General features: G+C 50.1%; 1 protein-coding gene across 3 annotated transcripts in view; it reads right to left on the bottom strand.

Annotated features, from left to right (window-relative positions):
* Window positions 1-13,782, bottom strand: part of RHBDL3 (rhomboid like 3) — a 50,797-nt gene that overhangs the window by 4,344 nt on the left and 32,671 nt on the right. For all 3 annotated transcript variants that reach the window (XM_036116931.2, XM_036116930.2, XM_078063448.1), the window contains 2 exons: window positions 10,173-10,273; window positions 2,211-2,271 (listed from right to left, as the gene is read on the bottom strand). In XM_036116931.2, coding sequence (XP_035972824.1) covers window positions 2,211-2,271; window positions 10,173-10,273 — 162 coding nt within the window. The remainder of the gene's footprint in view (window positions 1-2,210; window positions 2,272-10,172; window positions 10,274-13,782) is intronic.

The raw sequence follows: 13,782 nt of genomic DNA, 5'->3' as shown, positions 1-13,782 counted from the left end.
AGAATGGGGATACACAGCCCCAACACAGTGCTGGAGTCTCCCTCCTAACAGATGCTCAAATGCCCCCATCCCATCCTCCAGTTGACTCTTCTTGCCTGAACTTGTTGGGTCAGCCAATCCCATGGGATGCACTCTCTCCAAAGGATAGGTGCTGGGAAATGGCCATTTCACGGCCCACCACCAAAGAGCACTAAGGGCAGGCATTCTTATCCCCATTTTGCAGATGAGGAAACCAAGGCAAATTTGACGAGTGAAAGAAAGTCCTTTGCGGGGAATTCTGTACTTGTTCAGTTACCATTTAGTTAACCAGTGTGCCTCTCTCCACCATCGCCACTGCGGGGGCACCAGGACCTCCAGGGATGTTCATTCCCCGGGGATTGCCTAATCTTCTGGCCGGGGCCCTGCAAGTCCAAGGACGGCCAATAGATGGCAGGAGAGGAGCAGCCAGGGACCGACACTGAGTCCTCCCCAAGCCCTCCCCAGGCCCTGGGGCATCCTTCTGCCTTTGCTTAGCAGGCCCTGGGTGCCACAAAGGAGGTCTGAAAGACATTGGTTTCCCCCCCCCACCTCCCCCTCTGCTCCAAAACAGCATTCTAGTTTTTATGAGTTGGATTTTTTTAAACATCAAGACGCAGGCTTCTCCTCCCTTCCCTGCACACAAACTCAGAGTCTGAGCAGACAGGGAAGCTATGCTCACCCCGCCCCCACTCACTGCACCCCACTGCCCCCCACTGCCCTGGCTCAAAGAGTCTGTGGGCTTTAGAGCAAGGGATGTGGAAGTGGACGGAAGTGCAGTCTGCAGAGGCCCATCCTCCTGCCCCTGTCTGTTCTGGTTCATCTTCCTCTTCCCCAGGTCACAGGTGGATCCAGGCAGACAGCTCAGGTGCTCCCACCCAGCCTGGCGAAAGTACGGGCATTAGCAACGGCACAGGCCGGCTCCACATTCTGCCTCTATCACCTCCAGCTGGGTGGCCGTGGGCAAGGAACATGAGCTCCAGTGTCTACCTACAAATCTAGCCTTATAGAAAATACCCTCTTCTACAACCGTGGCCTGAAGACTGAATGAGAGACCGTGTGTCCCCTCGTCTCTCTTTCTGCCTGCATCGCATCTTATCTCTTTCCACCTCAGAATGAGCCTCTTATGAGGCCTCTGGTCTCACGAATAGTCTCGTGAACTCAAATCTGCCAGTAACTCTCCTGTTTACAGCCCTCCAGCGGCCTCCCAGTGCATCCAGGATGAAGTCCAACCTTTCTCTTTGCCTTTAAATCCCTCGTGACCCGACTCCTATTATCTCTGATCACTAACACACGCAGTCCCAAAGCTGTCAGTCTCGTCAACTGCCCTGACGGCCGTGGCCCTTCCCCCACACCTGTGTCTACGTTCGCGCTGCATCTCTGCCCGAAACGTCCTCTTGTACCCTGTCGTCCTCTTGTACCCTGTCTCCGCGGTGAACGCCGAGCTGTCTTTGACACTCAAAATGACCTCTGCAGGCAGAACTGACTTCTCCCGACTAGGGCCCCACCACATGCTGTACACAGGGCTTCGTGGATTAGTTACAGTCTGTTCACCTGCTAAACTGCAAGTGTGTGTGTGTGTGTGTGTGTGTGTACATGCGTGTGTATACGTGAGTTATCCTGGGGAAAGAGTCTCTAGCTTCTAATAGGAGATCTCAAAGGATCGACTCCATGACCCAAAAGGTTATGAAGAAGCTATTTTTCTTGAGACAAACCATAAGAGACTCTTAACTCTAGGGAACAAACTGAGGGTTGCTGGAGGGGAGGGGGGTGGCGGGATGGGGTCACTGGGTGATGGACATTAAGGAGAGCACTTGGGTGTCAAATAAGACTGATGAATCACTGACCTCTACCTCTGAAACCAATAATACACTGTATGTTAAATAATTGAATTTAAATAAAATGTTTTAAAAAGAAGTTATTTTTCTTGATCTGGGTGCTGGTCACTGAGCTGGACACTCATCCTGTATTTTTCTGGGTGTATACTATACGTTAATACAAAGTTTAAGAAAGGTTAAGCGGCAGAAGAGTGGGCCAGTCTTCTCTCATAACATCCCTACTTTGTCACACTCTGATGACATGTTTCCCTTTTTTTTTGACCACAAAGGCCTCCAGGGCAGGGACTGCGCCATCTTTATGTCCTCCAGGCCTCAGGCAGGGCTCCATCCCACCCAGCCTGCCCTGCCCACACTTACTACAGATCAAGGCCACAGCCATCCGCAGCAGCTTGAATTGACACTTCATGCCTGACCAGTTCTAAGGGAAAAGGAGAAAGTGCCATTAGTTCCAGATCTGACCACTCTTCTACGGATGTATCTCACTTCAGAAAACCTAACACTGGGGTGCCTGGGTGGCTCAGTCTGACTCTTGGCTTCGGGGCTCAGGTCATGACCTCAATGGTCTTGAGATCAAGCCCCCTGTCGGGGCTCCCAGCTCAGCGGGGAGTCTGATTAAAGATTCTCTCCCTCTGCCCCTCCCTCGGCTCGTGCTTGCGCTCTTTCTCTCGCTCTCTCAAATAAATAAATCAATCTTAAAAAAAATAGTCTCCATTAAGTCTTGAATGAGGCAGTTGTGAGCAGATCACACCAGCATGAGATTCAGACAATGGTGAATTTATTACTGTCATAAAAGCGCTTGAGCTGGAGTAAAGGAGGAAGAGAATCCAGATCTAGGGAGATGAGGGCCCTGTCCCCTCTACTTGGGCAGACAACCCCTGAGAACTGCAGTGATTGCTGGATCCCACGTTTGCAGAAGGGATGCAGGGCAGCAAACCAAGCAAAGTCAAAGCAGAACCGTCAGGATAATAAAAGAAATCAAAATCCAGCCTATGAGAAACGGATGGAGAGAAGACCCGGGGGTCAAGTTCACTGTTGTCAAGTATCAAATGAGTCACGGTAAGGACAGGGCACATTCAGTGTAATCTGTAATCGGAAGACTCCATAGATTAAAACTTCAGGGATTTTTTTAAGTTCCAGATGTTTCCATTTCTAATAAGTCAGAACATTCCATCTTGCGGGATCGTGAGTTTCCCATCACTGAGAGGTTCAAACAGGGGCTTGACATCACTTGGAGGGGATGCTCTACAGAATCAGGCATTGGAAAAGGGGGCCTCCAAACAAATCCCTCTTTCCCCTGAGAATCTCAGAACACTCTGAACCTCCAAAGCAGATAAACAGAGTACAATTATTCACCTTACAAAAGGATTTTTCACTTTACAAAAGACTTCGCCATGGGGTTCCTTTGAGGGGCTCTCCCACGGCGCGTTCAAAGCACCATTCCATTTATACAGAGACATGCACACACAGAAACGAGTCTGGAATCTCCCTGGAACACATCAGCCCTAGGGAAGGAGGCAACCGCGTACAGCCAGGGGCTTCTGTTGCCTCCCACCCACCTACTCTGCCTTTGCCGCCTGGCCCAGGCCCAGCTGAGGGCACATCTCGCACTCCTTTGATGTTGGGGGAACACATGTGTTGAACGTTACCAGGGGCCCTGAGCCCTGGCACATACAATAATGTTTATGAAGCTTCGGTGGAGTGAGCAAGATGCAGGGCAACTGCCAAAAAGAGGGTAAAATCCTGCAGAAGGCAGTCGGCGTCCCGCACATCGCCTCCCTTTCCCCTAGTATTCGCCACTGACGGGCAAGCCCTTGTCACAAAAGGTGAGGTGGGCAACACACAGCCCCTCTTCAGGTGAGGAAGTCTCATCTTTGCTTGCTGACATGTTCTGTGCTAAGAAGCAGATGGTGGGCAACGTTGTCACCTGCTGGTGGCTGCCCACAGAGAAGCCCCACCAGAAGACAGGGAGCAAAACAGGGGTTGGTGGCCTCCATTGGATCTGGCAACCCAATGGAACCCAGCTCGGCTGGCTGATGGTCTTCCGGGAGGAAACCCTGGGATGGGCAGGTGCTTAGGAGTCACCTGACAGACCGTCTCCTCCCCAAGGGCAACACCTACTGCCCCCCTGCTGACAAAATGGCCCTCCCACCGCTGGGACACCCCTGGGGCAGCCCTGTGAAGGGGCTCTAACCACTGAAAAATTCTTCCTGCTACCGTCTAGCCAGGCTTTGCCTCCCTGTGATGTCCACCCACGGATCCTAAGTCTCCCCTCAAAGTGACACCCATGTTCACAGCCGCATGATTCACAATAACCAAAAGAGGTGGAAGCAAACCAGTGTCCATGCACGGGTGAATGGAGCTGCAAGGGAATATCATGCACTTTAAAAGGAAGGACATTCTGACATGTTGTAACGAACGAACCTTGAAGACATTATGCTAAGTGAAATAAGCCAGTCCCAAAAGGACAAATACTGTCTGTATGAGCCCACTTCTATGAGACACCTAGAGTGGTCGAATTCATAGGGAAAATAAGTGGAACGGTGTTTGCCAGGGGCTGGGGGAGGGAGGAATGGGGAGTTGTTTAGTAGATACAGAGCTTCAGTTTTGCAAGATGAAGAATTCTAGAGATAGATGGTAGTGATGATTGCCCAACCAGCGAGAATGTACTTGACACTACTAAACTGGATACTTAAAAATGGTTAAGACAGGGGGCGCCTGGGTGGCTCTGTGGTTAAGCGTCTGCCTTTAGCTCAGGTCATGATCCCGGGGTCCTGGGATCGAGCCCTGAGTCGGGCTCCCTGCTCAGCGGGGAGCCTGCTTCTCCTTCTCCCACTCCCCCTGCTTGTGTTCCCTGTCTCGCTGTGTCTCTCTCTGTCAAATAAATAAATAAAATTTTTAAAAAATGGTTAAGACGGTAAATTTTATGCTATGGTATATTTTACCACCATTAAAAACAAACGTGATACAGAACACTTCCAATATTCCTTTTCCTCATAAAACCCCTCCGAATGAACCTCTTACCTAAAGACAGTGTCTCTTTCACTGTGTTCTGAGTGATAATATCAGGTAAAGTCAGTCTAGAATATATTGGCCACTCTGTCCTTCAGCTGAGGTCCATGCATGCCCCTTTCAGGCCCTATCTGGGGTCTGTCTTCAAAAGTACACTCCATACCTTTGGTCTGGCAAAGCCATTGGTGAGGTGACTCAGAACTCCTTTTTGGCTGGTGTCTTCATTTGTAAATCTGGAGTACCATTAGTGCCTATCTCAATTACCTACCTCACTGGGTTGTGAAAGTAAAATGGATTCATATGCGTAAAGCACTAAGAACACTGCCTGGCATGTGGTAAGCATCATGTAAGTGTCTGATATGATCATCGAGACCTGAGGCAAAGACAGTGGGTTTGCCCTGCACAGCACCTTTAAAACTTCTGAATGACCTTGGACTAGCCGGGCAGCTCTGGCCTCCCCAGCCTCCCCAGCCTCCCCAGGCCAGCTCCCTTTAGAATCACTGCCTGGGCCCTGAAGGCACTGGAACTGGCCAGGTTGATCCAGTTACATCTCCAACCCTACACTTTGGGGAAGAAGAAACTGAGAATCAGTCCGGGAGGGCTGGTTCAAGGTCAGAGTAAGTTAACAATGAGTCCAGGGCTCTGTCTGCCCCGCTTCGGAGACAGGGTCACATTCTGTCTGTCCCTGCTGGCCGCTCCAGTTGCCCCCAGAGCTTAGCGAACATGGGTCAATGACCTGTCTCACAGCACTGAGGGGTTCAACTACAGTCACCCCTTCCCACCAGCTGCTTCGTTTTCCCGACCCATTATTCCCTCCAATAAAATGCGCTGCAGTGAAACATAAGAGAAAAGAGAAAGAATCTCCCTATAGCCAGCACTGCTGCTATAAATGTGGAAACACCTGCAGACCCAGGGAACACACATCTTTTGCAGGCCCTTTTCGTGTTTTTCTCTCCCAGAGCCTTGCAGGGTGAGAAAGAACCCACCCTCAGCAAACAAGGTGGTGACCAGTACCCTCGGCATCTCATTCATGCTCAGTTAAGAGCACAGAGGTTGAAACCCAGGTGGGAGCTTGATGGTTTTACATATCCTGGTAGAAACAACTTCCTGAAAACCCAGCACAAGGGAAGGGAGAGCATGACACAGATAAATTAGGGAGCGATTACTTGTCCTACGAGAGGATTTTTATTAATAAAGTGAGCCTTACAACATAGGGATCTCGGGTGTCTTTTAGACAATAGTCTTTCTTTGTGCTTTGACAATATGGTCCTGTTGCAAAAACTGAGATCTCAAACATTTTTTAGGGAAACATCCATTGTACGGAGTAAAGTGTAAGTAAACATCTTGTATATTTAATAATGGAACGCTGGCCTGTGGGCCCCAGCAAAAAGCAATTTATAAATTATTCTTCTTTATACTTCTAGCATTTATTTTTTTTTAAGATTTTATTTATTTATTTAAGAGACAGCATGAGCACGGGTGGGAGTGGGGGGTCATGGGCAGAGGGAGAGGGAGAAGCAGACTCTCCGCTGAGCAGGGAGCCCAATGTGGGGCTCAATCTCAGGACCCTGGGATCATGCACTGAGCCGAAGGCAGACACTTAACTTACTGAGCCACCCAGGTGCCCCTACTTCTAGCATTTAAATTAACAAGTCTTTTTTTTTTTTTAAGATTTTTTTTAATTTATGTATTTGTCAGAGAGAGCGAGTGAGCGAGAGAAAGCCAGCGAGAGAGAGCGAGCACACAAGCAGGGGGAGGGGCAGAGGGAGAAGCAGGCTCCCCGCTGAGCAAGGAGCCTGATGCAGGACTCGATGCAGGACTCGATCCCAAGACCCTGGGATCATGCCCTGAGCCAAAGGCAGACGCTTAACCTACTGAGCCACCCAGGCGTCCCTAACCTAACAAGTCTTGATTGCAGGTCTTCTATGCCATCCAGTTTTTTTGTTGAAATATTTTCTGAACTTAATCCCTCGATATAAACTGCAAGCTTTTTGGAACTCAAAGTGGTTTGGGGTTTTTTTTTTTAAGATTTTATTTTTAAGTAATCTCTACACCCAACGTGGGGCTCAAACTCACAAGCCCGAGATCAAAGGTGGCATGCTCCACAGACTGAGCCAGCCAAGTATCCCTGGAACTCAGAATATTTTTATGAAAAATAAGACATGCTTTCATTTAAGGCAGAATCTCTCACTTAAATAGTCCTGAGAATAGAAGTGTTTAACACTTTTCTATTTTGTATCTGAAGTAAAAAGGACGCATTTTCCTCATTGTTCTCTGCAGATAACAGGCAAAATGGATAAATATAAAAAATTACATGTATTTGAGGATATACAAACACACTCACACACATACACACATACACAAGTGTGCACACACTGGATCCCCCAGCTGTGTGGTGATTCGCCACATGGAAAGCATTTTTCCATCCATCCTTTTCCTGTATTTCTCACAACCAGCTTGTGGAGAAGGGGCTGCTGATGAGGGAGCGGAGGCTCTTAAGGTGGTGACACCAGGACTCAAATCCAGATTTTCTGACTGTCTTGCTCTCTTCTCCTATCCGTTCTGACAAGGCACTTTATTGTGCACGCGTGTGCGCGCGCACACACACACACACACACACAGAGCAAATCTTCGTTTGGCAATTTAAAATACTAGCATATCTAGCACACGGAACTACATGAAACTGCCAATGTCTGCTTCCGGCCCGCCGAAATGGCCATCTTATAGGGTTTGTCCTCATGCATCTCTGAAGTGCTGGGCTCTGAGCTACTGTGGGTAAAGGCGGCCTCTTGTTGAAAGGAAACCAATCTTTCTAATGAGAACATGAGGTATTTTTTTTCCCATCAAATAAGCACCACACAACTCTCTAGGGAAAGGCTTCCACGGATGTCATGCTCCGGGGACTGCAAAGCTCCCAGGGGGCCAGGGAGAGCCGTGTCCTTCTAGAAGGGCAATGGGCTCTCCGGTGGGACTGCTCATCTCCACCGCCACAGGCCATGGGCTACTTGCCAGAAAGAAGCGTAAACTGGAACAAAACGGCATTCACCCCTCCCTCCTCAACCGCCACCCCACACCCCACGGTTCTTGGGGTGCTCTGGCCTCACCGCGGGAACTTGGGGGGCCTCGGGGCTGTTTCCCATGCGGCAGGGAAGGGCGTGGAAACCGGGCATCTTATGAACTCGCGTCTGTTTCTCTCCGTTGTGCTGTTCGTACACACACACACACACACATACACACACATATCTTAGGGGGAAGGAGGGTTTGTTAGCAGTTCGGCCCCTACAGAAAGGAACTGGGGCAGGGGGAGGGGGGGTGGCGGAGATGGAATTCAGGGAAAGAGCTGTGTCTGGGGAAGGCTGTAGCACTGATACAGAATGACCCATTTAAAAGGGCCATGCGAGGCAGCCCCGTGCTGCCAGGTTCCTCAGCAGATGGGCCGCCCGTGTGCGCACACGCGTGTGTAAGCGCACGTGTGCGTGCACACCCACACGAGCTTTCCCACACCTGCTGGCTCTCTCAGGTGCTCACATGAAGTTGTCAAAATTCAGACAAGTAGCAAGTGCTGTCAGTGTCTGTCTGTCCGTCTCTCCCCTCCCCCCTTCTTTTCTTTCCCTCTGTCCCTCTCCTGTGCTCGCTCTCTCTCTCTCTCTCTCTCTCTCGCTCTCGATGTACAAAGGGGACTTTGATGAAAAGAAAAGGGATGGTGTGTTGAGCCGGCAGGTGACAGTGGCAATAATAAAGAAGAAACAGGAGAATTTAGGAACTCCAGACTGTTGTAACTGAGCATTCACACATCCGCCACGTGGGTGAAGACAGTGACGGAGGAGGGAGGTGAGAACAGGAGGACCCTGGCGGGAAGCTATGCCTTTTCTAGACACTGTTCATTTCTTCCTTCCTTCCTTCATTCAAAATTTAGTTGGCAGGTTGGGGGGAGGGGGCACCCGGCTGGTTCAGTCGGTGGAGCATGTGACTCTTGATCTCGGGGTTGTGAGTTCGAGCCCCATGCTGGTTGTAGAGATTGTTTAAAATAAAAAAATTTAGTCGGCACCAGCTGCCATTTGTCCAGCCCTGTGCCAGGCACTCGGGATGAGTAAAAGACCTGGACCCCGCCTAGAGGCCCCCTCCTTCCAATGGCCTCTAAAACAAGGACTTTGGCCTCCTCTGAGACTACTAAACTGATTCCAATTTCTTGCCTTGCAGACTCTCTCTCTATTCTGAGTCCACCCTGGCCTCTTCTGGGAGGAGTAGGGAGTTAACATTTATATGGAGTGGTTATATCTTCACTTTATCTCCTTTATCACATATCATCCCATTTCATAGATGTAGAAACTGAGGTATAGCACAGTTAAGTAATTTGCCCAAGATCCCTCTTTAGGAAGCAGGAAGCCAGGATTCAGATCTAGGCTGACTGGCTCCAGAGCCTGTGCTCTTAACCATTACCCTAGAATGCCTTTCAGGAAAAGGCAAAGAAGAACATGGGAAAGGAAGGGCAGTGTCCCACTGTAAGAGGTTGGTGTAAGGAAATGACACTTGAATCATTGTCAGGAGCTGTGGGTTCAAGTCCCGATTTTGCCACTAGGGGTCAAGGATTGTAACATTTTTTAAAGTTTTTTTTTTTTTAAGTAGGCTCCACGCCCAGCATGGAGCCCAATGCGGGACTTGAATTCATGACCCCGAGATCAAGATCTGAGCTGAGATCAAGTGTTGGACGCTTAGGGGTGCCTGGGTGGCTCAGTCAGTTGAGCATCTGCCTTCGGCTCAGGTCACGATCTCAGGGTCCTGGGATCTGGCCTCTGGGATCAAGCCCTGCGTCGGGCTCCCTGCTCAGCGGGGAGTCTGCTTCTCCCTCTCCCTCTTGTCCCCGCTTGTGCTCTCTCTCTCAAATAAATAAAATCTTATAGAAAAAAAAAAAAAGAGTTGCAGGCATCCCCATCTCCTTTTTTCCTTTTTTTTTTTTTTTTAAAGTAAACTCTAGGCCCAAAGTGGGGCTTGAACTCATGACCCCAAGATCAAGAGTCATGTGTTCTTCCAACTGAGCCAGCTAGGAGACCCTATTGTAACATTTTCTAAAGTCAAGTGGGAAAGGGATAGAATTAGGGAAATGGGTAACTTCATAGCCAAGAAGAAAAAAACAAGAATCATATATGGAAGAGTCCCATTTGAGATGAGCCTACGGAAAGTGAGGAGCATCTGTGAACCCTCCTATCAGCCAGGTCTGCCTGGCATTTCCGGGTCTGAGCTGGGGAGTAGACAAGGACTGAGGCGCAGAGGGGACGCCAAGATAGGCATGTTGGGACAGGAGGTGCTCACCATCACGATGTTGGCCAGATGGGCAGAGACGAGTGCATACACCCCTCCAGAGGAGCCCACGACCGGCGCAGTCATGTCAGCCACGGACACTGCCAAGGACCCTGAGACAGAGAGAGAGCGGGAATTCAAGGGTGCTGGAGCGAGCTCCCCGCCCGTCCCAGGCCCTAGCAGCCAGCAGCCTTGGGGGTAAGACCCTGGAGCAAAAGGATCCATCTCCTCTTGCCTTCATCCCATGTTGTCCTGGAGCCCCCTAGAGGCCTAATTTATGTCTGAAAGAACCCTTTGATTCAAACTTCTTTTATAGGAGACCCAGGGGAGGGGAGGGATCACCTGCCTGTCAGGGCAGCCTCTGCCTCACCTGGTGTCACCTGGGGGTTTAGGGCAATAAGAAATAGTAGCAGAGGGGCGCCTGGGTAGCTCAGATGGCTAAGCAGCTGCTTCCGGCTCAGGTCATGATCCCGGGGTCCTGGGATCGAGCCCCACATCAGGCTCCCTGCTCAGCGAAGAGCCGCTTCTCCCTCTGCCTGCCACTCCCCCTGCTTGTGCGCTCTCTCTCTCAAATAAATAAATAAAATCTTTAAAAAAAGAGAAAGAGGGGCGCCTGGGTGGCTCAGTCGTTAAGCGTCTGCCTTCGGCTCAGGTCATGGTCCCAGGGTCCTGGGATCGAGCCCCACATCGGGCTCCCTGCTCAGCGGGAAGCCTGCTTCTCTCTCTCTCCCACTCCCCCGATTGTGTTCCCTCTCTCGCTGTGTCTCTATCAAATAAATAAATAAAATCTTTAAAAAATAAAAAAAATTAAAAAAATTAAAAATAAATAAATAAAGAGAAAGAAAAAGTAGCAGAAGCAGAAGTAGTGCATGGGCACCACACATCAGACGCTGGCCACGTGCTTTATGTACCTGGTCCCCTTTAATCCTTTGAGGACGGCGACAGTGGCCATACCACAGAGGTGAGGAGACTGAGCCCAGAGTCACTCAGTAGGAAGGGCTGGAACCAGGATGTGAGTCCAGCTTTGTGGCACAAGGCCCGTGCTCCTGGCCTCGACAGCAGCCACTCCCCAAACTGGTACAGAGGTCAACGTCCATCCTCTACCATCGCTCGCTCTGCTCAACGGCATCTAGAAACCTGCTTGGCATCCCCTCCAACCTCCCTCCAGCTGAGTGAAAGAGTGAAATTACCAAAGGCCAACAGGATCTCCGGAGCAGGGTCGGGGGTGTTCTCTGGAGGAAAAATGTCCTTGAAAAGTCCCAGGGAAGAGAGAGAGATGATGTCATACCCTCTGGGGGAAAAGAAGGGTGTAGACTCTTGGTCTGGGGGATGACAAACTTTTGTGCTGGAAGGAAAGCCGGACAGAGAGGAGAAGGGAAATGTATTGTTCTGGTCTCATTTAAGTGTGATCAATGCTTTGGCTTCCAGGGAAGGACACAGGAGACTAAAAATAACTGGGAGGTAGAGCCCAGGGCTCTGAGGCTGAGAGGTGGCCGGCCTGGGTGAGTGTGCAGAAACCACCACTGGAAAATGTCCGCAGGCTCGAGAGCCAATTAGCCGCTGCCTGGGTGGAGACAGGAGGGACCGGCCCAAGGCCAAACTCTGCAGGTTCTACAGAGGTGGGGGGTCTGCTACTTAGGCGGAGGCTGGGCCCAGGCCAGGAGCCAGAGCGCCTGACACCCCTGAGCATGGAGAACCCCCATAACATCATCCACCTTCTCTCCCCTACCAGCCCCCTTGGACTTCTCTCAAGGCTTCGTGGCTCACTGAGATCCTTCAAGTAAGAGATCCCCACAGCAAATTCTGGGTCTCAAGGGGGATGTGATCTCCCAGGAAAAAGCACTGTCATGAACGGGGAGCTCCCAAGTCCTTCTCCCCTCCCAGGGTAACTATAAATCTTTCTTCTCCCCTTTCATGCCTTCCCTCCGGCTTTAATTAGGTATTGATCTATTGTCAGATAACTTTTTTTTTTTTAACTGCCTAGCCAAGGGGTCAGCCATATATAACAGGAAAAAAAAAAAAAATCCCAGGATGGCAAACAGGCCGGCGGTGGGATCTGCATGACAAAGGATTCCCACGCTCTCCCGGAGGCCCGTACAGCAAGGAAAGCTGCATTGCAGGGCTGCGGAGGGCTGGCTAACTGAGCAGCTCATTAAGAGCAGCTCATTAATTACCGCGTGGACAGAGGAAGCCCCAGCCTCCTCGGGCTGGCCTCTTTCCTCTTGCAGGTCCCACCAAACCTGCCCAGCTTCTGCTCCCCCGGCCTCCCCGATGCGATGGGATCCACGCACGGTCCAGGGTCCAGCCTCCCCACACTGACCCTTCTCTCGCCCTACCCATGGGTAGAAGTCCCTGACCCCAGAGTCAGGGGTCAGCCTGGGATTGTGGCGGGAGTCTGGAATGGGGGCGTGACTGGCTAGTCGTGTGACCTTGGGCACAGCCCCTGAATTCTTTGGGCTTCAGCTTTCACATCTGTGAAATCAAGAGATCTAAGGCTTTTCAACTTCTAAGCAGCAAAACCCTCTTTTCAAAGGAAACTTTACCCACACCCCTACCCCATGGAGCAGAGCACAGGGAGCCTATGGCTAAAGGGGAGTGGGGCCTGGGGAGTCAAATTTGCCACCCACCAGAGGGGACCTCGAGAGTTCCTTCCAGATCACAGATTCAATCACCTGAATCTTGGCCTGAGATCCAAGATCTGAGGTTTGGATCCTGGTTCTACAATCCTGGAGGTAACAATCTGGATTCACCGGTCCTCCATGTGTGGTGGAAAGACTTCCCTCAAGAAGCTGCAGTTTAGCCCTGGACTAGAGGGAGTGGGAAAGGTCAAATACAAGCATGGGCATGTGTGCCCATAAATAGAGTAATAAAGGCCACCCCTGGGGGCAAGAAGCCTGGGCCAAGCAGGATTCCTGACAAGCTGTTTGGAAGCTAACCTAACGGATGACAGCTCCATAAGGCCAGTATGAATTCCCCAGAGGTCATGGGGACAGAGGATGGGGACAGAATGGCAAGCTGGAGGGACACACACATCTCTGCAGCAGCAGGCCCAAGGACTAGCTCTAGTCGGGGCTGTGAACTTTCTCAAAAAAAGTCTGGGTCCACACCAGCACGCAGATAAATTGGAGACTTTATCATCATGCACAGCTGCAATAATTTTAGCCTGAAATATTTAAAGCAGGTGTTTTCCAACGTCTCCCTTGGCCATTAAAGAAAAAAAAAAATCCCAATAAAAATCAGCAGAACATCTACCTTTAAGCAATATAACTTTATTTATGTATGTATTCTTCCATTTGTTCTACAAATATTTGTTGCTTAACATATGCCAAACCCTGCATTAGGCTCTGGGGAGGCACACGTGGCTTATAATCTACATAATCTATAAGAAGAGCTTGCCGAAGCGCTTAAAATACTGGCTTTTACAGTATCTAAAATTTCAGCCATGGATTTGTTAGCTAGAAGCAAGAGACGCATTGGCCTCAAGCACTGAGCAGAGGAAGGATTTCCATTCACTTCTAGTACTTCTTAGTCCTTCTGAGAAAATTGAGCAAGTCATTTCACCTCTCAGAACCTCTTATAAAATGGAGGTGACAGTGCCCACCTCGTAAGACTTGGTGAATTC

Source organism: Halichoerus grypus, chromosome 2, assembly GCF_964656455.1.
Source record: "Halichoerus grypus chromosome 2, mHalGry1.hap1.1, whole genome shotgun sequence".
Lineage (NCBI taxonomy): Eukaryota > Metazoa > Chordata > Mammalia > Carnivora > Phocidae > Halichoerus > Halichoerus grypus.
This window is presented reverse-complemented; position numbering and strand designations above follow the sequence as displayed.